At 49.7% G+C, this 27229-nt stretch overlaps 1 protein-coding gene across 1 annotated transcript in view; it reads right to left on the bottom strand.

Annotated features, from left to right (window-relative positions):
• DRAM1 (DNA damage regulated autophagy modulator 1) overlaps positions 1-3271 on the bottom strand; it is a 33836-nt gene extending 30565 nt beyond the window's left edge. The window contains exon 1 of the mRNA XM_077261108.1: positions 2923-3271. Coding sequence (XP_077117223.1) covers positions 2923-3056 — 134 coding nt within the window. The 5' untranslated portion in view covers positions 3057-3271. The remainder of the gene's footprint in view (positions 1-2922) is intronic.
• Positions 3272-27229: the final 23958 nt, after the last annotated feature.

The following is a 27229-nucleotide window of genomic DNA, read 5'->3' as shown; positions in this document are numbered from 1 at the left end:
CAGATCTACCTCTCTGGACCAAATATCACCAACCTACTAACCAGAATCCCACATTTTCTGTCTGCTATTTCATCCTTGTTCTCTGCTAGATTTCTAAAACTTAACATGGACAAAACAGAATTCATCTCTTTCCCCCATCTCACTCGACTCCCCCAACAGATCTATTCATTAAAGTAAATGGCTGCCTACTCTCCCCAGTCCCGCAAGCTTGCTGCCTTGGGGTAATCGTTGACTCTGATCTCACCTTCAAACCACATATCCAAGCCCTTTCCACTTCCTGCCGACTTCAACTCAAAAATATTTCCCAGATCCTTATGCAGCGCCCCCACTGCCGCAGGGCCGAGGGGTGCCCGGTACCGGGCCTCTGAGTCTCTGGGATTGTCACGGTGGCTAGACCCGGTCCGTGACCCTGCTGAGGGGCGCCCAATAATAGATGTGGATGATGGTGGTAGTGCGGTGCAGTGCCGGTCGCAGTAAATAACGAGGACACCAGGTTGCAGTCTCTTTACCTCTTTACTGAAGGCTTCAGGGTCCTCAGTCCGTAATACGGTTAACCAGGCTGCGCAAGTCCGGCCGGTCCGATGGCACCTCCAAAGTTCCCTTTGCAGGTGGAAATCTGTGCCTAGCTTCTAGCGCTTGTGTGTTGCGGTCCTCCCCTGCTGTGCTTACGGGATAGTCCCCACAACTGTTGTGTCTGTTTCCCGTGTTCCCTCACAACTGGATTCTGATGTTCTTTTTCGTCCCCCAGATGATATGGCTAGGACGCACCGGTATGACGGGTAGGCTCGGAGCTCTTCCTGGACCCTAGTGTCGCCCTTCTCATAGTATGCCCCCCATGTCTTCATAGGTGATTGGTGTGAGACAGCCCGCCTATAGCTGACTGTCCTGCCGTAGGTTTGAAGTATTGCTTGGAGCCTGATACTTCCTCGGCGTTCCGGCCACCGGCTACGCGCCTCAGTAGGATGTTGCCTCGATCTTACAGCACGACTCCTACTGGTATTTCTCCTTGTTGCGTTGATCTCGTTTCTCACTCAGCACAATATACCTCGCTTCTTGTCCTTTCTTAGGGTACCGCCGCGATCAAATGCAGGCGCGGTCCCGTAACGTTCTCTCTGGTTGCTAGGCCTCTGTCAGGATCCCACCCCTGACAGGGACCCCTCTGAATCTTCCCCCTACAACAACCTCTGCCACAAGGTGTTGCCTGGTTCCAACCCAGTCAGCTTTCTGATCTAACTTCCTATCCAACCCCCAGTTTTACCAGACTGTGAGGCGTGGCCTAATGCATAGTGCCCTTAGCTCCCCCTGGAGGCCAGACTGTGAAATGTATTGGTGTCTGTGATACCTGGTCAGATGAACTCCTTCAGTGCCATCAGACGTACCACAGCCCCACTTAGCGGCAGAGCATCGGTACTGCAACGACCAGGACTCTGGGGCGCTGCACTTACATTCCTCAACCTAGAATTTGCAAAAACTCTAGCGCATGCCCTCATCATCTCCAGCCTTGACTACTGCAACCTCCTACTTTGTGGCCTCCCCTCTAACACTTTTGCGCCCCTCTAATCTATCCTAAACTCTGCTGCCCGACTAATCCACATGTACCCCCGCTATTCCCCAGCCTCTCCTCTCTGTCAATCCCTGCACTGGCTCCCTATTACCCAGAGACTCCAGTTCAAAACCCTAACCATGGCATACAAAGCCATCCACAACCTGTCTCCTCCATACATCTGTGACTTCATCTTCAGGTACTTACCTGCACGCAACCTCTGATCCTCACAAGATCTCCTTCTCTACTCCCCTCTTATCTCCTCTTCCCACAATCGCATACAAGCTTTCTCCCGCGCATCCCCCTTCCTCTGGAACACTCTACCCCAACATATCAGACTCTCGCATACCATGGAAACCTTCAAAAGGAACCTGAAGACTCACCTCTTCCGACAAGCCTACAACCTGCAGTAACCACCGATCCACCAAACAATGACCAGCTCTGCCCTCACCTTCAACCTGCAGTAACCACCGATCCACCAAACCACTGCATGACCAGCTCTGCCCTTGCCTACTGTGTCCTCACCAATCCCTTGTAGATTCGGAACCCTCGTGGGCAGGGTCTTCTCTCCTTCTGTACTAGTCATGACTTGTATTGTTTAAGATTACTGCACTTGTTTTTTTTTTATGTATACCTCTTTTCACATGCAATAAATGGCTCTATAATAATAATAAATAAATATATATATATATATATTATATATATATTATAGAAATTGCCCTAGGCATAGACCCCCATAAGGGCTTTTGCACATGATCATATTATCTCTCCGGATGCGATCAGACTAAACCCTGGATCACATCCCAACCAATGTTATTTTATGGGGCCATGCACATGTCCATTTTTTTAGGGGGCAGAGCCAGTCTATGGAAAAAAATCGCAGCATGCCAGAGTTTGATCCGATATTCGGATCGCACTGTCCCACGCAAGGCAATGAGTGCATGGAAAACATCAGACAGCACTTGGATGACATCTGAATGCTGTCTGATTTCCACAAATTTACAGAAGGTTAAGATGGAGACATTTTTTTCTCCTCATCCAAGAGAGTCGGATCACACTGTGATCAACCTCTGATCAAACTCTTATCAACCTCTGATCAGAATGGGGTTAACATAATAGATCATTATTCTCTCCTATGAGAGAATATACCCTAGCAGGACCCTAGCCTAGACATTCACATATAACTCTGCCATGCAACTATGCAACTATGTGTGGTTTCACTGACAAATGAAAAGAACAGATAACAAAAAAGGGAAATTCCAAAACTGCACAGATTTCCTTTGCAATATCTTAGACAAACACAAAGCAATCACAGTACAAGATATAATTCCGACACTTAATGCAAACATTGATTTCATGAATAGAAAATCTCATCTTACCTGATATAAGGTACAAAAGGGACCACATGTCCCTCAAGCACTGCGAAGATGTAAGAGGCAATAAATGCTGCGGAGGACCAAATGACCAAGACACATGGCAACAGAGCCACACTGTCCATACACTCAAAAACCATGGGGTCTTCGTCCTTTCCTGCTGGTATGCGGCAGTCTCTGAACCCAGGAGGATTTATTTCAACTATGTAAAAGAATCACTATAAAGTACAACTGCAAATGTAAACCAGAAAAAGTATGAAACTCATTCCTTCAAGTTTTTTTTAAGTACAAAACCTATTTAAAGTGATCTCAGCGAAGTTTCAGAGTCACCTAATGTTGCTGCCCCCTCCCATGTACTTCCCTTTTCTTCAGCATTTTCTGTTTCTAGCTGTTCTGAAACTAACATTTCACAAGTCACGCCTCCTCCAGTAACAATCCTTGTCTTCCTCCATAGACACAGTGATACTGTCAGCGTGGCCTGGCGTACATGCCTCAGTGACTTTTTTTTTCAGGAAAATAATATTTTATTAATTAAATATATGTACAGTAAGCTGCTCACACACTACACAAATATACTAATTGTCACTGACATCTCTATTTATCTACCTATTCTATTTGTATTTACTGTATATAATCCATCTATTCTATCCTGTCGGCTCCTGCTGTGATCTTACACTATGCAGCTGCTGAATTGCTGGCTTTTATTCTATCTATCTATCTATCTATCTATCTAATTATTATTATTATTTATTATTATAGTGCCACTTTTTCCATGGCGCTTAGCATGTGAGGAGGGGTGTACATAATAAAAAACAAGTACAGTAATCTTGAACAATACAAGTCACAACTGGTACAGGAGGAGAGAGGACCCTGCCCGTGAGGGCTCACAATCTGCAAGGGATGGGTGAGAATACAGTAGGTGAGGATAGAGCTGGTCGTGCAGCGGTTTGGTCGATCAGTGGTTCCTGTAGGTTGTAGGCTTGTCGAAAGAGGTGGGTCTTCAGGTTCTTTTTGAAGGTTTCCATAGGGAGGATGCGCGGGAGAAATATTGTATCCGATTGTGGTCAGCGGAGATAAAAGGGGAGTCGAGAAGGAGATCTTGAGAGGATCGGAGGTTGCGTGCAGGAAAGTACTTGAAGACTAGATCACAGATGTATGGAGGACACAGGTTGTGGATGGCTTTGTATGCCATGGTTAGGGTTTGAACTGGAGTCTTTGAGTAATGGGGAGCCAGTGCAGGGATTGACAGAGGGGAGAGGCTGGGGAATAGCGTGGGGATAGGTGGATTAGTCGAGCAGCAGAGTTTAGAATAGATTGGAGGGGTGCGAGAGTGTTAGAGGGGAGGCCACAGAGCAGGAGGTTGCAGTAATAAAGGTGAGAGATGATGAGGACATGGACTAGGCTTTTTGCATATTCTTGGTTGAGGAATGTACGGATACTAGTGTTGAGCATTCCGATACCGCAAGTATCGGGTATCGGCCGATACTTAGCGGTATCGGAATTCCGATACCGAGATCCGATACTTGCCGCGTATCGGATACCGGAATCGGAAGTTCCCAGGATTCAAACTGCACAAATTTGTACGAAATCAGCCAATGAGAATGATTCCAAGTGTGGGCACATCCTGTTCAGCATGGAGGGCCTGAAACTACTGGCAAGGCTGTGATTGGTTGCTGAAATGATGTCATGATGCAGTTTAAAAGTCGCTGGCGCCATTTTGCGCTCACTCTGCTGTGAATTCAGTTAGTGACAGGACGCTGTTTGCTGACTGAGGGCCAGTTTAGAGATAGCGATTTGCTTCTTTGTGCTTTTCAAAGGCTAATTTAGCAACCGCTGTGTTCACCTACTAATCACCTTGCTTTTGCCTTGTAGCGCTGTTTTCACAGCGATCTGCAAGGTCTGTGTGTGTGTGTGTGAGTGCAGCCCACTCTCTAGTCTGAGTGCAGCCATAGGCCATCCATAGCTGGTTGTATTCAGTTCAGGGAGGGTGGTTCATTGCCTCATACTGTTCTTTTTTTTTTTTTCAAGTAGTGTAGTCTGCTGCTCATTTTTTCAAAAAAATCCTATTAGTGTCTTTCCACCCGTATCCAGCTAACTTGTGGAAAAACACTGCATAGGATAACGTAGAGGAGGGTTTTTGGGCCTTGCAGCGCCGTTTACAGCTGTCTGCACGGTCTCCGTGTGACTGCAGCTCGCCCTGTAGTCTGTGAGCAGCCATAGCCTGGTTGTCTCCAGCTCAGGGTTCTTCACTGCGTCATACCGTAAAATCAATTTTCCTTTTGTTTTAAGTAGTGCAGGCTGCTGCACATTTTTTCAAAAAATTCCTATTAGTGTCTTTCCACCCGTCTCCAGCTAACTTGTGGAAAAACACTACATAGGATAACGTAGAGGAGGGTTTTTGGGCCTTGCAGCGCCGTTTACGGCTGTCTGCACGGTCTCCGTGTGACTGCAGCTCGCCCTGTAGTCTGTGAGCAGCCATAGCCTGGTTGTCTCCAGCTCAGGGTTCTTCACTGCGTCATACCGTTAAATCAATTTTCCTTTTGTTTTAAGTAGTGCAGGCTGCTGCACATTTTTTCAAAAAATTCCTATTAGTGTCTTTCCACCCGTCTCCAGCTAACTTGTGGAAAAACACTACATAGGATAACGTAGAGGAGGGTTTTTGGGCCTTGCAGCGCCGTTTACGGCTGTCTGCACGGTCTCTGTTGTGAATTTACTTTTTGCTCCCTCTAGTGGTTACTAGTTTTTTGACTCTGGTTTTTCTGTCATTCCTTTTATCCGCACCTGGGTCGTTAGTTAAGGGTGTTGCTATTTAAGCTCCCTGGACCTTCAGTTCTATGCCTGGCAACGTAGTTATCAGAGCTAGTCTGCTGTGCTCTTGTCTACTGATCCTGGTTCCAGTTATATCAGCTAAGTCCGCTTTTTGCTTTTTGCTATTTTGTTTTGGTTTTGTATTTTTGTCCAGCTTGTTCCAAATATATATCCTGACCTTTGCTGGAATGTTGTGAATTTGGATTCTGGGCTCCCCCGGTGGCTTCTGGTGGAATTGAACTGGTGTTGTCATCTTCTCTGTTCACCTGTTCCCATCAAGATGTGGGAGTCGCTATATAACCTTGCTGTTCTGTTAGTTGCTTGCCGGTCAACAATGTTATCAGAAGCCTCTCTGTGCTTGTTCCTGCTCCTAGACAACTACTAGATAAGTTGGACTCTTGTCCATGTTTGTTTTTGCATTTTTGTTCCAGTTCACAGCTGAAGTTTCGTTACTGTGTCTGGAAAGCTCTTGTGAACAGGAATTGCCACTCTGGTGTTATGAGTTAATGCCAGAGTTTTAAAGTAATTCCTGGATGGTGTTTTGATAGGGTTTTCAGCTGACCATGAAAGTGTCCTTTCTGTCTTCTGCTATGTAGTAAGTGGACCTCAAATTTGCTAAACCTATTTTCATACTACGTTTGTAATTTCATCTTAATTCACCGCCAATACATGTGGGGGGCCTCTGTCTCCTTTCGGGGTATTTCTCTAGAGGTGAGCTAGGACTAATATTTTCCTCTGCTAGCATTATTTAGTCCTCCGGCTGGTGCTGGGCATCTAGAATCAACGTAGGCATGCTACCCGGCCACTGCTAGTTGTGCGTTAGGTTTAGTTCATGGTCAGCTCAGTTTCCATCTTCCAAGAGCTAGTTCCTATATATGCTGATGCTATGTTCTCTTGCCATTGAGAACATGACAGTTTGACCGGCCCCACTAAAGGGTTAAAATCCTTGGCTGAGAAAGGAGAGAAATAAGAAGTCTGCTGAGAATTTTTTTTTTTTTTTTTTTCCTTCTAATCTTTGAATGGCTTTGTGTCCACCTGTTTGTAATGGATCTTCAGAGTGTGACTGCAGGTTTGAATAATCTCGCCACGAAGGTACAAAATTTGCAAGACTTTGTTTGTCATGCACCTGTATCTGAGCCGAAAATTCCTTTGCCGGAATTTTTCTCGGGGAATAGATCTGGGTTTCAGAATTTTCGAAATAATTGCAAATTATTTTTGTCCCTGAAATTTCGCTCTGCCGGAGACCCTGCACAGCAGGTCAGGATTGTGATTTCCTTGCTCCGGGGCGACCCTCAAGACTGGGCTTTTTCATTGACACCAGGGGATCCTGCGTTGCTCAATGTGGATGCGTTTTTTCTGGCCTTGGGGTTGCTTTATGACGAACCTCATTTGGAGCTTCAGGCAGAAAAAACTTTGATGTCCCTATCTCAGGGGCAAGATGAAGCGGAAATTTACTGTCAAAGATTCCGTAAATGGTCTGTGCTTACTCAGTGGAATGAGTGCGCCCTGGCGGCGACTTTCAGAGAGGGTCTCTCTGATGCCATTAAGGATGTTATGGTGGGGTTCCCTGTGCCTGCGGGTCTGAATGAGTCCATGACAATGGCTATTCAGATCGATAGGCGTTTGCGGGAGCGCAAACCAGTGCACCATCTGGCGGTGTCCACTGAGAAGTCGCCAGAGAGTATGCAGTGTGATAGAATTCTGTCCCGAAGCGAGCGGCAGAATTTTAGACGGAAAAATGGGTTGTGTTTCTATTGTGGTGATTCTGCTCATGTTATATCAGCATGCTCTAAGCGCACTAAAAAGCTTGATAAATCTGTTTCCATTTGCACCTTACCGTCTAAGTTTATTCTATCTGTGACCCTGATTTGCTCTTTGTCATCTATTACTACGGACGCCTATGTCGACTCTGGCGCCGCTTTGAGTCTTATGGATTGGTCCTTTGCTAAACGCTGTGGGTATGATTTAGAGCCTTTGGAGACTCTTATTCCTCTGAAGGGGATTGACTCCACCCCATTGGCTAATAATAAACCACAATACTGGACCCAAGTAACTATGCGTATTAATCCGGATCACCAGGAGATTATTCGCTTTCTGGTGCTGCATAATCTACATGATGATTTGGTGCTGGGATTGCCTTGGCTGCAATCTCACAACCCAGTCCTCGACTGGAAAGCTATGTCTGTGTTGAGCTGGGGATGTAAGGGGGCTCATGGGGATGTACCTGTGGTTTCCATTTCATCATCTATTCCCTCTGAAATTCCTGAGTTCCTGTCTGACTATCGTGACGTCTTTGAAGAATCCAAGCTTGGTTCATTACCTCCGCACCGAGAGTGCGATTGTGCCATAGATTTAATCCCGGGTAGTAAATACCCAAAGGGTCGTTTATTTAATCTGTCTGTGCCTGAACATGCTGCTATGCGAGAATATATAAAGGAGTCCTTGGAAAAGGGACATATTCGTCCATCGTCATCTCCCTTAGGAGCCGGTTTTTTCTTTGTGTCAAAAAAAGACGGCTCTTTGAGACCATGTATCGATTATCGGCTTTTGAATAAAATCACTGTAAAATATCAATACCCATTGCCGTTGCTGACTGATTTGTTTGCTCGCATAAAGGGGGCCAAGTGGTTCTCTAAGATTGACCGATTTGACTAAGAAGGGTGCTGATGTTGCTGATTGGTCCCCTGACGCTGTGGAGGCCTTTCGGGAGCTTAAGCGCCGTTTTTCCTCTGCCCCTGTGTTGCGTCAGCCTGATGTTGCTCTACCTTTTCAGGTTGAGGTCGACGCTTCTGAGATCGGAGCTGGGGCAGTGTTGTCGCAGAAAAGTTCTGACTGCTCCGTGATGAGGCCTTGTGCCTTCTTTTCCCGTAAATTTTCGCCCGCTGAGCGGAATTATGATGTTGGGAATCGGGAGCTTTTGGCCATGAAGTGGGCTTTTGAGGAGTGGCGTCATTGGCTTGAGGGGGCCAGACATCAGGTGGTGGTATTGACTGACCACAAAAACTTGATTTATCTTGAGACCGCCAGGCGCCTGAATCCTAGACAGGCGCGCTGGTCATTATTTTTCTCTCGGTTTAATTTTGTGGTGTCATACCTACCGGGTTCTAAGAATGTTAAGGCGGATGCCCTTTCTAGGAGTTTTGAGCCTGACTCGCCTGGTAACTCTGAGCCCACAGGTATCCTTAAGGATGGAGTGGTATTGTCAGCCGTTTCTCCAGACCTGCGGCGGGCCTTGCAGGAGTTTCAGGCGGATAGACCGGATCGTTGCCCACCTGATAAACTGTTTGTTCCTGATGATTGGACCAGTAGAGTCATCTCTGAGGTTCATTCTTCTGCGTTGGCAGGTCATCCTGGCATTTTTGGAACCAGGGATTTGGTGGCAAGGTCCTTCTGGTGGCCTTCCCTGTCACGAGATGTGCGAGGCTTTGTGCAGTCTTGTGACGTTTGTGCTCGGGCCAAGCCTTGTTGCTCTCGGGCTAGTGGATTATTGTTGCCCTTGCCTATTCCTAAGAGGCCTTGGACGCACATCTCGATGGATTTTATTTCAGATCTGCCTGTTTCTCAGAAGATGTCTGTCATCTGGGTGGTGTGTGACCGTTTCTCTAAGATGGTCCATTTGGTTCCTCTGCCCAAGTTGCCTTCTTCTTCCGAGTTGGTTCCTCTGTTTTTTCAAAATGTTGTTCGTTTGCATGGTATTCCTGAGAATATCATTTCTGACAGAGGGACCCAATTCGTGTCTAGATTTTGGCGGGCATTCTGTGCTAGGATGGGCATAGATTTGTCTTTTTCGTCCGCTTTCCATCCTCAGACGAATGGCCAGACCGAGCGGACTAATCAGACCCTGGAGACATATCTGAGGTGTTTTGTGTCTGCTGACCAGGATGATTGGGTTGCTTTTTTGCCATTGGCGGAGTTCGCTCTCAATAATCGGGCCAGCTCTGCCACTTTGGTGTCCCCGTTTTTCTGTAATTCGGGGTTTCATCCTCGATTTTCCTCTGGTCAGGTGGAAACTTCGGATTGTCCTGGAGTGGATGCTGTGGTGGAGAGATTGCATCAGATCTGGGGACAGGTGGTGGACAATTTGAGGTTGTCCCAGGAGAAGACTCAGCTTTTTGCCAACCGCCACCGTCGTGTTGGTCCTCGGCTTTGTGTTGGGGATTTGGTGTGGTTGTCTTCTCGTTTTGTCCCTATGAGGGTCTCTTCTCCTAAGTTTAAGCCTCGGTTCATCGGCCCGTATAAGATATTGGAGATTCTTAACCCTGTTTCCTTCCGTTTGGACCTCCCTGCATCCTTTTCTATTCATAACGTTTTTCATCGGTCATTATTGCGCAGGTATGAGGTACCGGTTGTGCCTTCCGTTGAGCCTCCTGCTCCGGTGTTGGTTGAGGGTGAGTTGGAGTACGTTGTGGAGAAAATTTTAGACTCTCGTGTTTCCAGACGGAGACTCCAGTATCTGGTCAAGTGGAAGGGATACGGCCAGGAGGATAATTCTTGGGTGAATGCATCTGATGTTCATGCCTCTGATCTGGTTCGTGCCTTTTATAGGGCCCATCCTGATCGCCCTGGTGGTTCTGGTGAGGGTTCGGTGCCCCCTCCTTGAGGGGGGGGTACTGTTGTGAATTTGGATTCTGGGCTCCCCCGGTGGCTTCTGGTGGAATTGAACTGGTGTTGTCATCTTCTCTGTTCACCTGTTCCCATCAAGATGTGGGAGTCGCTATATAACCTTGCTGTTCTGTTAGTTGCTTGCCGGTCAACAATGTTATCAGAAGCCTCTCTGTGCTTGTTCCTGCTCCTAGACAACTACTAGATAAGTTGGACTCTTGTCCATGTTTGTTTTTGCATTTTTGTTCCAGTTCACAGCTGAAGTTTCGTTACTGTGTCTGGAAAGCTCTTGTGAACAGGAATTGCCACTCTGGTGTTATGAGTTAATGCCAGAGTTTTAAAGTAATTCCTGGATGGTGTTTTGATAGGGTTTTCAGCTGACCATGAAAGTGTCCTTTCTGTCTTCTGCTATGTAGTAAGTGGACCTCAAATTTGCTAAACCTATTTTCATACTACGTTTGTAATTTCATCTTAATTCACCGCCAATACATGTGGGGGGCCTCTGTCTCCTTTCGGGGTATTTCTCTAGAGGTGAGCTAGGACTAATATTTTCCTCTGCTAGCATTATTTAGTCCTCCGGCTGGTGCTGGGCATCTAGAATCAACGTAGGCATGCTACCCGGCCACTGCTAGTTGTGCGTTAGGTTTAGTTCATGGTCAGCTCAGTTTCCATCTTCCAAGAGCTAGTTCCTATATATGCTGATGCTATGTTCTCTTGCCATTGAGAACATGACACTGGAAGCTCTAGGGGGCTGGTGTTCTCCCCCCGGACCGTTAGACGGTTCGGGGGTTCTTGAATTTCCAGTGTGGATTTTGATAGGGTTTTTGTTGACCATATAAGTTACCTTTCTTTATTCTGCTATCAGTAAGCGGGCCTCTCTGTGCTAAACCTGGTTCATTTCTGTGTTTGTCATTTCCTCTTACCTCACCGTTATTATTTGTGGGGGGCTTCTATCCAGCTTTGGGGTCCCCTTCTCTGGAGGCAAGAAAGGTCTTTTGTTTTCCTCTACTAGGGGTAGCTAGATTCTCCGGCTGGAGCGTGTCATCTAGAATCAACGTAGGAATGATCCCCGGCTACTTCTAGTGTTGGCGTTAGGAGTAGATATATGGTCAACCCAGCTACCACTGCCCTATGAGCTGGATTTTTGTATTCTGCAGACTTCCACGTTCCTCTGAGACCCTCGCCATTGGGGTCATAACAGTTTGCCAGGCCAGTATTAAATGTTTAATGCATTGCAGAAGAGGGATTATAAGAAAGAAGATTCTGAGTTTTTTTTTTTTTTTTTTCTTCTTCCCCTTTACCTCAGAGTGGCTATGCTTGCTGCAGACATGAATGTCCAGACCTTGATTACAAGTGTGGACCAGCTGGCTACTCGTGTGCAGGGCATACAAGACTATGTTATCAGTAATCCTAGGTCAGAACCTAAAATACCGATTCCTGAACTGTTTTCCGGAGACAGGTTTAAGTTTAGGAATTTTGTGAATAATTGTAAATTGTTTTTGTCCCTGAGACCCTGTTCATCTGGAGACTCTGCTCAGCAAGTAAAAATTGTTATTTCGTTCTTACGGGGCGACCCTCAGGATTGGGCTTTTCGCTGGCGCCAGGAGATCCGGCATTGGCTGATATTAATGCGTTTTTTCTGGCGCTCGGTTTACTTTATGAGGAACCCAATCTTGAGATTCAGGCAGAAAAGGCCTTGCTGGCTATGTCTCAGGGGCAGGACGAGGCTGAAGTGTACTGCCAAAAATTTCGGAAATGGTCCGTGCTGACACATTGGAACGAGTGTGCACTGGCCGCTAATTTTAGAAATGGCCTTTCTGAAGCCATTAAGAATGTTATGGTGGGTTTTCCCATTCCCACAGGTCTGAATGATACTATGGCACTGGCTATTCAAATTGACCGGCGGTTGCGGGAGCGCAAAACCGCAAATTCCCTCATGGTGTTGTCTGAACAGACACCTAATTCGGTGCAATGTGATAGAAAAATCGCAAATTCCCTCATGGTGTTGTCTGAACAGACACCTGATTTAATGCAATGTGATAGAATCCTGACTAGAAATGAGCGGAAAATTCATAGACGCCGGAATGGCTTGTGCTACTACTGTGGTGATTCTACACATATTATCTCAGCATGCTCTAAACGTATAGCTAAGGTTGTTAGTCCTGTCACCGTTGGTAATTTGCAACCTAAATTTATTCTGTCTGTAACTTTGATTTGCTCACTGTCGTCTTTTCCTGTCATGGCGTTTGTAGATTCAGGTGCTGCCCTGAGTCTTATGGATCTGTCATTTGCTAAGCACTGTGGTTTTACTCTTGAACCATTAGAAAATCCTATTCCTCTTAGGGGTATTGATGCTACGCCATTGGCAGCAAATAAACCGCAGTATTGGACACAGGTTACCATGTGCATGACTCCTGAACACCGCGAGGTGATACGTTTCCTGGTTTTACATAAAATGCATGATTTGGTTGTTTTAGGGCTGCCATGGTTACAGACCCATAATCCAGTCCTGGACTGGAAGGCTATGTCAGTCTCAAGTTGGGGCTGTCGTGGTATTCATGGGGATTCCCTGCCTGTGTCTATTGCTTCTTCTACGCCTTCGGAAGTTCCGGAGTATTTGTCTGATTATCAGGATGTCTTCAGTGAGTCTGAGTCCAGTGCACTGCCTCCTCATAGGGACTGTGACTGTGCTATAGATTTGATCCCAGGCAGTAAATTTCCTAAGGGAAGACTGTTTAATCTGTCGGTACCTGAACATACCGCTATGCGTTCATATATCAAGGAGTCTCTAGAGAAAGGACATATTCGTCCGTCTTCTTCCCCTCTTGGTGCGGGATTCTTTTTTGTGGCAAAAAAGGACGGATCTTTGAGACCTTGTATTGATTATCGGCTTTTAAATAAGATCACTGTCAAATTTCAGTATCCTTTACCGCTGTTGTCTGACTTGTTTGCCCGGATTAAAGGTGCCAAGTGGTTCACCAAGATAGATCTTCGTGGTGCGTACAACCTTGTGCGCATTAAGCAAGGTGATGAATGGAAAACCGCATTCAATACGCCCGAAGGTCATTTTGAGTACTTGGTGATGCCTTTTGGGCTCTCCAATGCGCCTTCAGTTTTTCAGTCCTTTATGCTTGACATTTTCCGGAAGTATCTGGATAAATTTTTGATTGTTTATCTGGATGATATTTTGGTTTTTTCTGATAATTGGGATTCGCATGTGGAGCAGGTCAGGTTGGTCTTTAAAATTTTGCGTGAAAATTCTTTGTTTGTCAAGGGCTCAAAGTGTCTCTTTGGTGTACAGAAGGTTCCCTTTTTGGGGTTCATTTTTTCCCCTTCTGCTGTGGAGATGGACCCAGTCAAGGTCCGAGCTATTCTTGATTGGACTCAGCCCTCGTCAGTTAAGAGTCTACAGAAGTTCTTGGGTTTCGCTAACTTCTACCGTCGTTTTATCGCTAATTTTTCTAGCATTGTGAAACCTTTGACGGATATGACCAAGAAGGGCTCCGATGTAGCTAACTGGGCTCCTGCTGCCGTGGAGGCTTTCCAGGAGTTGAAACGCCGGTTTACTTCGGCGCCTGTTTTGTGCCAGCCCGATGTCTCACTTCCCTTTCAGGTTGAGGTGGATGCTTCAGAGATTGGAGCAGGGGCCGTTTTGTCGCAGAGAGGCCCTGGTTGCTCTGTTATGAAACCTTGTGCCTTTTTCTCTAGGAAGTTTTCGCCTGCCGAGCGAAATTATGATGTGGGCAATCGGGAGTTGTTGGCCATGAAATGGGCATTTGAGGAGTGGCGTCATTGGCTCGAGGGTGCTAAGCATCGTGTGGTGGTCTTGACTGATCACAAAAATCTGATGTATCTCGAGTCTGCTAAACGCCTTAATCCGAGACAGGCCCGCTGGTCATTGTTTTTCTCCCGCTTTGATTTTGTTGTCTCGTATTTACCAGGTTCAAAGAATGTGAAGGCCGATGCTCTTTCTAGGAGCTTTGTGCCTGATGCTCCTGGAGTCGCTGATCCTGTTGGTATTCTTAAAGATGGAGTTATCTTGTCAGCTATTTCTCCGGATCTGCGACGTGTGTTGCAGAGATTTCAGGCTGATAGGCCTGAGTCTTGTCCACCTGACAGACTGTTTGTCCCGGATAAGTGGACCAGCAGAGTCATTTCCGAGGTTCATTCCTCGGTGTTGGCAGGTCACCCGGGAATTTTTGGCACCAGAGATCTGGTGGCCAGGTCCTTTTGGTGGCCTTCCTTGTCAAGGGATGTGCGGTCATTTGTGCAGTCCTGTGGGACTTGTGCTCGAGCTAAGCCTTGCTGTTCTCGTGCCAGCGGTTTGCTCTTGCCCTTGCCTGTCCCGAAGAGACCTTGGACACATATCTCCATGGATTTCATTTCTGATCTTCCGCTATCCCAGGGCATGTCCGTTATCTGGGTGATATGTGATCGCTTCTCAAAGATGGTCCATTTGGTTCCTTTGCCTAAGCTGCCTTCCTCTTCCGATCTGGTTCCTGTGTTTTTCCAGAACGTGGTTCGTTTGCACGGCATCCCTGAGAATATTGTGTCAGACAGAGGATCCCAGTTCGTTTCCAGATTCTGGCGATCCTTTTGTAGTAGGATGGGCATTGATTTGTCGTTTTCGTCTGCTTTCCATCCTCAGACTAATGGACAGACGGAGCGAACCAATCAGACTTTGGAGGCTTATTTGAGGTGTTTTGTCTCTGCTGATCAGGACGATTGGGTGACATTCTTGCCGTTGGCTGAGTTTGCCCTTAATAATCGGGCTAGTTCCGCCACCTTGGTTTCGCCTTTTTTCTGCAACTCTGGTTTCCATCCTCGCTTTTCTTCGGGTCATGTGGAGCCTTCTGACTGTCCTGGGGTGGATTCTGTGGTGGATAGGTTGCAGCGGATCTGGAATCATGTGGTGGACAACTTGAAGTTGTCACAGGAGAGGGCTCAGCGCTTTGCCAACCGCCGCCGCGGTGTGGGTCCCCGACTACGCGTTGGGGATTTGGTATGGCTTTCTTCCCGCTTTGTTCCTATGAAGGTCTCCTCTCCCAAATTTAAACCTCGTTTTATTGGGCCTTACAAGATATTGGAAATCCTTAATCCTGTATCTTTTCGTCTGGATCTTCCTGTGTCGTTTGCTATTCACAATGTATTTCATAGGTCCTTGTTGCGGCGGTACATTGTGCCTATAGTTCCTTCTGCTGAGCCTCCTGCTCCGGTGTTGGTTGAGGGCGAGTTGGAGTACGTGGTGGAGAAGATCTTGGATTCTCGCCTCTCCAGGCGGAGGCTTCAGTACCTGGTCAAGTGGAAGGGCTATGGTCAGGAGGATAATTCCTGGGTGGTCGCCTCTGATGTTCATGCGGCCGATTTAGTTCGTGCCTTTCATGCCGCTCATCCTGATCGCCCTGGTGGTCGTGGTGAGGGTTCGGTGACCCCTCACTAAGGGGGGGGTACTGTTGTGAATTTACTTTTTGCTCCCTCTAGTGGTTACTAGTTTTTTGACTCTGGTTTTTCTGTCATTCCTTTTATCCGCACCTGGGTCGTTAGTTAAGGGTGTTGCTATTTAAGCTCCCTGGACCTTCAGTTCTATGCCTGGCAACGTAGTTATCAGAGCTAGTCTGCTGTGCTCTTGTCTACTGATCCTGGTTCCAGTTATATCAGCTAAGTCCGCTTTTTGCTTTTTGCTATTTTGTTTTGGTTTTGTATTTTTGTCCAGCTTGTTCCAAATATATATCCTGACCTTTGCTGGAAGCTCTAGGGGGCTGGTGTTCTCCCCCCGGACCGTTAGACGGTTCGGGGGTTCTTGAATTTCCAGTGTGGATTTTGATAGGGTTTTTGTTGACCATATAAGTTACCTTTCTTTATTCTGCTATCAGTAAGCGGGCCTCTCTGTGCTAAACCTGGTTCATTTCTGTGTTTGTCATTTCCTCTTACCTCACCGTTATTATTTGTGGGGGGCTTCTATCCAGCTTTGGGGTCCCCTTCTCTGGAGGCAAGAAAGGTCTTTTGTTTTCCTCTACTAGGGGTAGCTAGATTCTCCGGCTGGAGCGTGTCATCTAGAATCAACGTAGGAATGATCCCCGGCTACTTCTAGTGTTGGCGTTAGGAGTAGATATATGGTCAACCCAGCTACCACTGCCCTATGAGCTGGATTTTTGTATTCTGCAGACTTCCACGTTCCTCTGAGACCCTCGCCATTGGGGTCATAACAGGTCTCCGTGTGACTGCAGCTCGCCCTGTAGTCTGTGAACAGCCATAGCCTGGTTGTCTCCAGCTCAGGGTTCTTCACTGCGTCATACCGTTAAATCGATTTTCCTTTTGTTTTAAGTAGTGCAGGCTGCTGCACATTTTTTCAAAAAATTCCTATTAGTGTCTTTCCAGCCGTCTCCAGCTAACTTGTGGAAAAACACTACATAGGATAACGTAGAGGAGGGTTTTTGGGCCTTGCAGCGCCGTTTACGGCTGTCTGCACGGTCTCCTGTGACTACAGCTCTCTCTGTTGTCAGTTCAGCCCCCAAAAAATAAATAAATAATAAAGTTCACCAAACACACCAGTGACATCACTTTACATTTGTGTAGGCCACATTAGCTCATATTAAAGTCTAGTCCACACTTTAGAAAATTAGTGTTTCTTATACCTGTTAGGAGCTGTTCAGGAATAAGCACACAAAGCCGTTAGTACTTTTCTGCTTATCTTTATCAGTCAACCAAGATGAAGAAGGCAGTGAGTAAGGCACGTGGGCGTGGGCGCGGAGCAGGGAGAGGACGTGGGGATTCTGTGCCTGCTGCGGGCACCGGTGACTCACCAGCACCCAGTTTCACCAGGGAACAGTCCTTCATGCGCAGCTTTGTCGTAGAGCGCCATACACCGCTGCTGCGTGAAGAACAAATTGAAGCCGTTGTCGGATGGATGGCAGCTAACGCATCGACATCAATTAGTGCCACATCCTCTCAGACACAGAGCAATGGAGAGCAGCCATCTGTTTCTTCACCACCTGCCAAATTGCCCAGGCAGACAGAGAGCCCAGGACAGGAGCCGTCTCTACTTCTGTTCTCTGAATCTCTTGGCTTGGAAACAGGGGGCCAGCCTAGCAGCATTGGAGAAATGGAAGAAGAGGCAGGGTGCAGTGATGCCCAACAGCTTTTTCTCTCTTCCTCTGAAGAGGCGGGTGGGCCAGTGCCTCCGGTCACCACATCGCAGGCCGCATCCACTGATGATGACACTCAGGTGCCACTTTCTGGTGCGTGCTCTGCTGCTGAGACTACCCAGGAGGAGCAGTTGGTGGCAGAGGGTAGTGTAGATGATGAGGTCCTTGACCCATCGTGGCGTGAGGGACAGGAAGGTGGTGGGAGCAGCTCCGAGGAAGAGATTCCTGGAACGGGCCAAAGAGGTAGAGGGAGGGGGAAGACTGCGCAGCCTGTAGCCTCCACTTTGGCACCCGTTAGGAGCATGTCTGTTCCAAAAGCCAAAAAGGGCGCTCCCAAGACTTGCAGTGTCTGGCCCTTTTTTGACACAGTTGCAGATGACATTTGCTATGTCAAATGCAAGGTGTGTCATCACAAAGTCAAAAGAGGTCGAAATGTCAGCAACCTCAATACCTCCAACATGTGGAAACATGTGTGCAACAGGCACGCGGCGGAGTTAGAAAAACACACTGAAGAGCTAGGCCAACCAACAGCGGCAGCTACCACCTCTTCAGCTCGTGTTGCCTCTTCCTCCAGCTCACACGCAGCTGGTTCGGCTTCCTCCCAGGATCGCCGTGGAAGAACCTCTGGCCCTGTTGTCCATAGACCCGCTGTAATTCCACCCGCAGCACCACTTTCCCAGTCATCCACACACTCCCAGCCCAGTCTACAGCCATCGGTAGTACAGGCATGGGAGAAAAGGCGGCCTTTCTCGTCAAACCACCCACGAGCACAGGCTCTGACTGCAGGCATTGCCAATCTTCTGTCACTGGAAATGCTGTCATTCAGGCTGGTGGAGACTGACAGCTTCCGTGACTTGATGTCATTGGCAGTCCCACAGTACAATGTGCCCAGCCGCTTTTACTTCAGCAGGCAAGCTGTCCCTGCCCTGCACAAGCATGTGGAGGGACACATAAAACACGCGCTACTGAACGCCGTCAGTAGCAAGGTCCACCTCACAACCGATGCGTGGACCAGTCAACATGGACAGGGGCGATACCTTTCCCTCACTGCCCATTGGGTTAATGTTGTTGAGCCGGGTACAGATCGTGCGAGTGGCGCAGGACGTGTCCTGCCCACTCCAAGGATTGCAGGAATCCATTCTGTACGCATTGACTCCTCCTCTTACACCAGTTCCTCAGAATCATCGCTGCAGGATCCGTCACAGTCCACCTCCACATGGACCCGTGATGAATGTTTACCTGTTACGACCGACATGAGCACAGCCGTGGCCAAACGTCAACAGGCCGTCTTGAAATTAATTTCTTTGGGGAATCGAAGCCACACAGTGCAGGAGCTCTGGAATGCCATCAAGCAGGAGAGCGATGTGTGGTTTGTGCCAGCGAATCTCCAGCCAGGCATGGTAGTGTGTGATAATGGCCGAAATCTGGTGGCAGCTCTGGGCCTCGGCAACCTCACTCACATCCCGTGTCTGGCACATGTGCTCAATTTGGTCGTGCAGAGTTTTTTGAGGGACTATCCGGATCTTGATGCACTGCTGCACAAGGTCCGCCTAGAGTGTTCTCACTTGCGGCGTTCCAGCAAGGCAAAAGCGCGCATTGCGGCTCTGCAGCGCCGATACCGCCTGCCGGAACATCGCATCATATGTGACCTACCTACCAGGTGGAATTCCACGTTACATATGTTGGAGCGGTTTTGTGAGCAGCAGCAAGCTGTAATGGAGTACCAGCTGCATCAGGCGCAAAGAAGTCGCACTCCGCGCCGTTCAGACTTCACAACCACAGAGTGGGCCACTATGAAGGACGTCTGCCAGGTTTTGCGTCCCTTCGATTATTCCACGCGGATGGCGAGTGCAGATGATGCACTAGTCAGCATGACTGTCCCCCTTATCTGCCTGCTTGAAAAATCACTGCAAGCGCTAAGGGATGATGTTGTGGAAGAGGTGGAGGATGAGGATTCACCATTTCCATCATCTTCTGGACAGTCAGTGCCACGTGGTTCCTCACAAACGCGTAGGCAGGGGACACTTTGTGAGGAGGATGAGGAGGAGTCAATGGAGGAGGAAGACATCTGTCCAGAGGAGGGAGTTACACAATTGTCCAGTACTCAGTGTGTACAGCGAGGGTGGGGTGATGACGAGCGGGCAGAGATCACGCCTCCAGCAGGGGACAGCGTTTCTTGGCCAGTTGGCAGTCTGCAGCACATGGTGGATTACATGCTGCAGTGCCTGAGAAACGACCGCCGCATCTCCCACATTCTCAACATGTCTGATTATTGGGTGTTCACCCTCCTCGATCCTCGCTACCGGGACAACGTAGAAAGCCTCATCACACCGTTGAACCGGGAGCGAAAAATGCGGGAGTACCAAGACACACTGGTGAATTCCATCATCTTCTCCATTCCAAGTGAAAGAAGTGCTGCTAGTGCATTACAAAGCAGCTCAGTGCGTCCAGGCAGTGGTGGAGGCTCTGCACAAAGAGGGAGCAGAAGCAGTGCCTCTGCCCAAGGCAAGACCAGTATGGCCCAACTGTGGCACAGTTTTCTGTTCCCGCCACAAAAGTCTACACCATCACAGACGGCTCCAGTCAGCAGGAGGCAACGGTTCCGTCAGATGGTGACAGACTACATGTCTTGCCCTCTTGCTGTACTCCCAGACGGCTCTTCACCTTTCAAGTTTTGGGTCTCAAAGCTGGATACATGGCCAGAGCTAAGCCAGTATGCATTGGAGGTGCTGGCTTGCCCTGCGGCTAGTGTATTATCGGAACGCGTCTTTAGTGCTGCAGGTGGTGTACTAACTGACCGTCGCATGCGACTATCCTCCGATAACGTTGACCGGCTTACTTTCCTGAAAATGAACAAGGCCTGGATCTCGCAGGAATTTGCCACTCCTCTTCCTGATTAAATAATTAGGTGACTGTCTACAGTATCCATGTCTCCTGTTGTGTTCATCTTTCTACCACCTGAACTTAAATTCCTGGGCTCTAACACCGCTAGTTGAGGCTCAGAAGTGCCGTCTGCACAGTCAAAACATACGACACAGTGTTATTGGGTTTCAGTAACGTCAGCTGATCCCCAGCTGTGTAGCCGGCAATGTGTCCTGCGACCGCCACGCTGACACAACAACTGAAATGTAAGGGAACCTGTCCCCCCCCCCAAGGCGTTTGTTACTGAAAGAGCCACCTTGTGCAGCAGTAATGATGCACAAGGAAAAGGTAGCTATTTTTGTTTAGCTCCTTGCACACGCAGAACTTAACACTTATAAAATGTGTCCACTGATACCGTAAAACCGTCCCGGAGGTGGGACTTTCCTTCGTAATGTGACGCAGCACAGCCGTCATTCTTACCCCCCCGGCGCCGTGCGCCGGCTCCTCAGCGTTGTTTGATTCTGTCTCGAAGCCTGTGCTGTTATGTTATCCCTTGGCCAGGCACACTTAGCGCTGCCCCTCTTCTGACATCATTTGGTGTCAGGCTGGCTGCGCCTGTGCGGCCGCGCTGGCCGAGAGCCCGCCTCGCAGTGTCTTCTGATTTAATCCCACTGCGGGCCTGAAATCCATGGACATGCGCAGTGCATATCTCAACCTCCGCCTCTCACTCATCTCCCTACGCCTTCTTCAGACTGTGCGCCGTCAGCTGATCCCTAATAGCATGCCACGGCCGTGACGCCGCACAGTCTGAAGAAGCCGTAGGGAGGGGAGTGAGAGGCGAGGATATGCACTGCGCATGGCCACGGATCCCAGGCCCGCGGTGGGATTACATTAGACGACACTGCGAGGCGGGCTCTCGGCCAGCGCGGCTGCACAGGCGCAGCCAGCCTGACACCAAATGATGTCAGAAGATGGGCAGCGCTAAGTGTGCCTGGCCAAGGGATAACATAACAGCACAGGCTTCGAGACAGAATCAAACAACGCTGAGGACCCTGGGCACGGCGCCGGGGGGGTAAGAACGGCTGTGCTGCGTCATATTATGAAGGAATGTCCCACCTCCGGGACGGTCTCACGGTATCAGGGGACACATTTTATAAGTGTTTAGTTCTGTGTTTGCAAGGAGCATAATGAAAAGAGCCACCTTTTCCTTTTGCATCCTTTGTGCTGCACAAGCTGGCTCTTTCAGCTACAAACGCCTTGGGGGGGGTTAAAGGTTCCCTTTAGACTTTCTCCAATCAGGCTTTGGCCTACACTGTGTTCCTCTGCTCCTCCTGCTGTCCCTGGGCTCCAACACCGCTAGTTGCCGTCCAGAAGTGCTGTCCGCACAGTCCCATCAGTCCCTCCTCTGTTATTGGGGTTCAGTAACGTCAGCTGTTCCCCAGCTGTGTGTGTGGCAATCCCTCCTATCTCCTCCACCTCCTCCTCCTGCTGCTGTCCCTGGGCTCCAACACCGCTAGTTGCCATCCAGAAGTGCTGTCCGCACAGTCCCAACAGTCCCTCCTCTGTTATTGGGGTTCAGTAACGTCAGCTGTTCCCCAGCTGTGTGTGTGGCAATCCCTCCTATCTCCTCCACCTCCTCCTCCTGCTGCTGTCCCTGGGCTCCAACACCGCTAGTTGCCATCCACTACTGCTGCATAAGGTGTGGCTCTTCTAGTTTGTAACCCCTGAGGGGGGGTTAAAGGTTACCTTTAAAATTGGTTCAATTAGGCTTCGGCCTACACTCTGCTCCACCTGCAGAGCCCGGGCTCCAACACCGCTAGTTGCTGTCCGGAAATGCTGGCTGCACAGAGCCAAACACCTCGCCAATGTGTTAGTGGGGTTCAGTAATGCCTGCTGCTCCCCTGCTGTGTATACGGCAACGTGTCCTGCGACCGCCACGCAGGCACAACAAGTTAAATTTAAGGGAACCTGTCCCCCCCCCCAGGCGTTTGTTACTGAAGGAGCCACCTTGTGCAGCAGTAATGATGCAAAGGGAAAAAGTGCCTCTTTTCGTGGTGCTCCTTGCACATGCTGAACCTAACACTTATGAAATGTGTCCCCTCACACGGTTAAACCGTCCGGTCGGTGGGACTTTCCTTTGTCATGTGACGCAGCACAGCCGTCATTCTTACCCCCTTGGCGCCGTGCGCCTCCTCCTCAGCGTTGTTTGAATCTGTCCCGGAGTCTGCGCTGTTATGTTATCCCTTGGCCAGGCACACTTAGCGCTGCCCGTCTTCTGACATCATTTGGTGTCAGGATGGCTGCGCCTGTGCGGCCGCGCTGGACGAGATCCCGCCTCGTAGTGTCTTCTGATTTAATCCCACTGCGGACCTGTGATCCATGGACATTAGCAGTGCATATCTTAACCTCCGCCTCTCACTCATCTCCCTACGCCTTCTTCAGACTGTGCGCTGTCAGCTGATCCCTAATAGCATGCCACGGCCGTGACGCCGCACAGTCTGAAGAAGCCGTAGGGAGGGGAGTGAGAGGCGAGGATATGCACTGCTCATGCCCATGGATCACAGGTCTGCAGAGTGATTACATTAGATGACACAGCGAGGCGGGATCTTGCCCAGCGCGGCCGCACAGGCGCAGCCAGCCTGACACCAAATGATGTCAGAAGACGGGCAGCGCTAAGTGTGCCTGGCCAAGGGATAACATAACAGCGCAGACACCGGGACCGATTCAAACAACGCTGAGGAGGAGGCGCACGGCGCCAAGGGGGTAAGAATGACGGCTGTGCTGCGTCACATGACAAAGGAAAGTTCCACCGAGCGGACGGTTTAACCGTGTGAGGGGACACATTTCAAAAGTGTTAGGTTCAGCATGTGCAAGGACCATAATTAAAAGAGTTAAGTTTACCTTTTCCAGCATTAGTGCTGTACAAGATGGCTCTTTCAGCTACAAACGCCTGGGGGGGGGGGTTTAAAGGTTCCCTTTCAACTTGCTCCAGTGCAGGCTGCGGCCTACACTCTGCTCCACCTGCAGAGCCCGGGCTCCAACACCGCTAGTTGCTGTCCGGAAATGCTGGCTGCACAGAGCCAAACACCTCGGCAATGTGTCAGTGGGGTTCAGCACCGCCAGCTGTTCCCCTGCTGTGTAGCCGGCAACGTGTCCTGCAACAGCCACGCAGACACAACAGACCCAAAGCTGCCGCCAGTGCAGGCTTCGGCCTACACTCTGCTCCGCCTGCTCCTCCTGCTGACCCTGGGCTCTAACAACGCCAGTTGGGGCCCAGATGTGCTAGCTGCACAGAGAAAAACACCTCGCCAATGTGTCAGTGGGGTTCAGCACCGCCAGCTGTTCCCCTGCTGTGTAGCCGGCAACGTGTCCTGCAACAGCCACGCAGACACAAGAACTGAAATTGAAGGGAACCTGTCCCCCCTCCCCCAGGCGTTTGTATGTTTTACAGCCACCTTGTACAGCGGTAATGCTGCGTGTGTGCAAGGTGGCTCATAAACTTATTCTCCTTGCACATGTGGAACTGAACACGTCAAAAATGTGTCCTCTGTGACCATTTAACCGTCCCGGAGGTGTGACTTTCCTTTGTAATGACACGCTGCAACCCCCTTGGTAGCGCTGCCCGTCTTCTGGCATCATTGTTTGGCTGGCTGCGCCTCTGCGGCCGCCCTGACCCACACAATGCCCCTCGGTGTCTTATTTATTTTGACTGCAAGGGTGTGATTGATGGGCATGAGCAGTGCATATGTTCGCCTGTCCCTCATCTCCTTCCGCCTTCTTCAGACTGTGCGGCTTCATGGCCGTGGCATGCGATAAGGGATCAGCTGACGCCGCACAGTCTGAAGCAGGTGTAAGGACCCGAGTGTGAGAGGCGAACATATGTACTGCACCAGGCCATGAATCCCAGCCCCACAGTGTTTTAACTATGTAAAGACACTGCGGGGCTGGGATTCATGGTCATCGCGAACCGCAACGGCCGACATTAAATGATGTCAGAAGATGGGCAGCGCTAACAGCGCAAGGCCAAGGGATAACACGACAGCGCAGACTCCTGTACAGCAAATAACAACGCTCAGGAGGCTGCGCCCAGCACCAAGGTGGGATTCTTGACATCTGTGCTGCGTCTCATTACGAAGGGAACTCTTGCCTCCAACACAGTTTGACTGTATAAAGGGCTAAATGTTATACGTGTTTCATTCAGCGTGTGCAAGGAGAAAAATTAAAAGAGCAACCTTTGACTTGTGCAGCACTACTGCTGCATAAGGTGTGGCTCTTCTAGTTTGTAGCCCCTGAGGGGGGGTTAAAGGTTACCTTTAAAATTGGTTCAATTAGGCTTCGGCCTACACTCTGCTCCACCTGCAGAGCCCGGGCTCCAACACCGCTTGTTGCTGTCCGGGAATGCTGGCTGCACAGAGCCAAACACCTCGCCAATGCGTCAGTGGGGTTCAGCACCGCCAGCTGTTCCCCTGCTGTGTAGCTGGCAACGTGTCCTGCAACAGCCACGCAGACACAACAGACCCAAAGCTGCCGCCAGTGCAGGCTTCGGCCTACACTCTGCTCCCCCTGCTCCTCCTGCTGACCCTGGGCTCTAACAACGCCAGTTGGGGCCCAGATGTGCTAGCTGCACAGAGAAAAACACCTCGCCAATGTGTCAGTGGGGTTCAGCACCGCCAGCTGTTCCCCTGCTGTGTAGCCGGCAACGTGTCCTGCAACAGCCACGCAGACACAAGAACTGAAATTGAAGGGAACCTGTCCCCCCTCCCCCAGGCGTTTGTATGTTTTACAGCCACCTTGTACAGCGGTAATGCTGCATGTGTGCAAGGTGGCTCATAAACTTATTCTCCTTGCACATGTGGAACTGAACACGTCAAAAATGTGTCCTCTGTGACCATTTAACCGTCCCGGAGGTGTGACTTTCCTTTGTAATGACACGCTGCAACCCCCTTGGTAGCGCTGCCCGTCTTCTGGCATCATTGTTTGGCTGGCTGCGCCTCTGCGGCCGCCCTGACCCACACAACGCCCCTCGGTGTCTTATTTATTTTGACTGCGAGGGTGTGATTGATGGGCATGAGCAGTGCATATGTTTGCCTGTCCCTCATCTCCTTCCGCCTTCTTCAGACTGTGCGGCTTCATGGCCGTGGCATGCGATAAGGGATCAGCTGACGCCGCACAGTCTGAAGCAGGTGTAAGGACCCGAGTGTGAGAGGCGAACATATGTACTGCGCCAGGCCATGAATCCCAGCCCCGCAGTGTTTTAACTATGTAAAGACACTGCGGGGCTGGGATTCATGGTCATCGCGAACCGCAACGGCCGACATTAAATGATGTCAGAAGATGGGCAGCGCTAACAGCGCAAGGCCAAGGGATAACACGACAGCGCAGACTCCTGTACAGCAAATAACAACGCTCAGGAGGCTGCGCCCAGCACCAAGGTGGGATTCTTGACATCTGTGCTGCGTCTCATTACGAAGGGAACTCTCGCCTCCAACACAGTTTGACTGTATAAAGGGCTAAATGTTATACGTGTTTCATTCAGCATGTGCGAGGAGAAAAATTAAAAGAGCAACCTTTGACTTGTGCAGCACTACTGCTGCATAAGGTGTGGCTCTTCTAGTTTGTAACCCCTGAGGGGGGGTTAAAGATTACCTTTAAAATTGGTTCAATTAGGCTTCGGCCTACACTCTGCTCCACCTGCAGAGCCCGGGCTCCAACACCGCTAGTTGCTGTCCGGAAATGCTGGCTGCACAGAGCCAAACACCTTGCCAATGTGTCAGTGGGGTTCAGCACTGCCAGCTTTTCCCCTGCTGTGTAGCCGGCAACGTGTCCTGCAACAGCCACGCAGACACAACAGACTCAAAGCTGCCGCCAGTGCAGGCTTCGGCCTACACTCTGCTCCCCCTGCTCCTCCTGCTGACCCTGGGCTCTAACAACGCCAGTTGGGGCCCAGATGTGCTAGCTGCACAGAGAAAAACACCTCGCCAATGTGTCAGTGGGGTTCAGCACCGACAGCTGTTCCCCTGCTGTGTAGCCGGCAACATGTCCTGCAACAGCCACGCAGACACAACAGACCCAAAGCTGCCGCCAGTGCAGGCTTCTTCCTACACTCTGCTCCCCCTGCTCCTCCTGCTAACCCTGGGCTCTAACAACGCCAGTTGGGGCCCAGATGTGCTAGCTGCACAGAGAAAAACACCTCGCCAATGTGTCAGTGGGGTTCAGCACCGCCAGCTGTTCCCCTGCTGTGTAGCCGGCAACGTGTCCTGCAACAGCCACGCAGACACAAGAACTGAAATTGAAGGGAACCTGTCCCCCCTCCCCCAGGCGTTTGTATGTTTTACAGCCACCTTGTACAGCGGTAATGCTGCATGTGTGCAAGGTGGCTCATAAACTTATTCTCCTTGCACATGTGGAACTGAACACGTCAAAAATGTGTCCTCTGTGACCATTTAACCGTCCCGGAGGTGTGACTTTCCTTTGTAATGACACGCTGCAACCCCCTTGGTAGCTCTGCCCGTCTTCTGGCATCATTGTTTGGCTGGCTGCGCCTCTGCGGCCGCCCTGACCCACACAATGCCCCTCGGTGTCTTATTTATTTTGACTGCGAGGGTGTGATTGATGGGCATGAGCAGTGCATATGTTCGCCTGTCCCTCATCTCCTTCCGCCTTCTTCAGACTGTGCGGCTTCATGGTCGTGGCATGCGATAAGGGATCAGCTGACGCCGCACAGTCTGAAGCAGGTGTAAGGACCCGAGTGTGAGAGGCGAACATATGTACTGCGCCAGGCCATGAATCCCAGCCCCGCAGTGTTTTAACTATGTAAAGACACTGCGGGGCTGGGATTCATGGTCATCGCGAACCGCAACGGCCGACATTAAATGATGTCAGAAGATGGGCAGCGC

Source organism: Ranitomeya variabilis, chromosome 5, assembly GCF_051348905.1.
Source record: "Ranitomeya variabilis isolate aRanVar5 chromosome 5, aRanVar5.hap1, whole genome shotgun sequence".
Taxonomy (NCBI): Eukaryota; Metazoa; Chordata; class Amphibia; order Anura; family Dendrobatidae; genus Ranitomeya; species Ranitomeya variabilis.
This window is presented reverse-complemented; position numbering and strand designations above follow the sequence as displayed.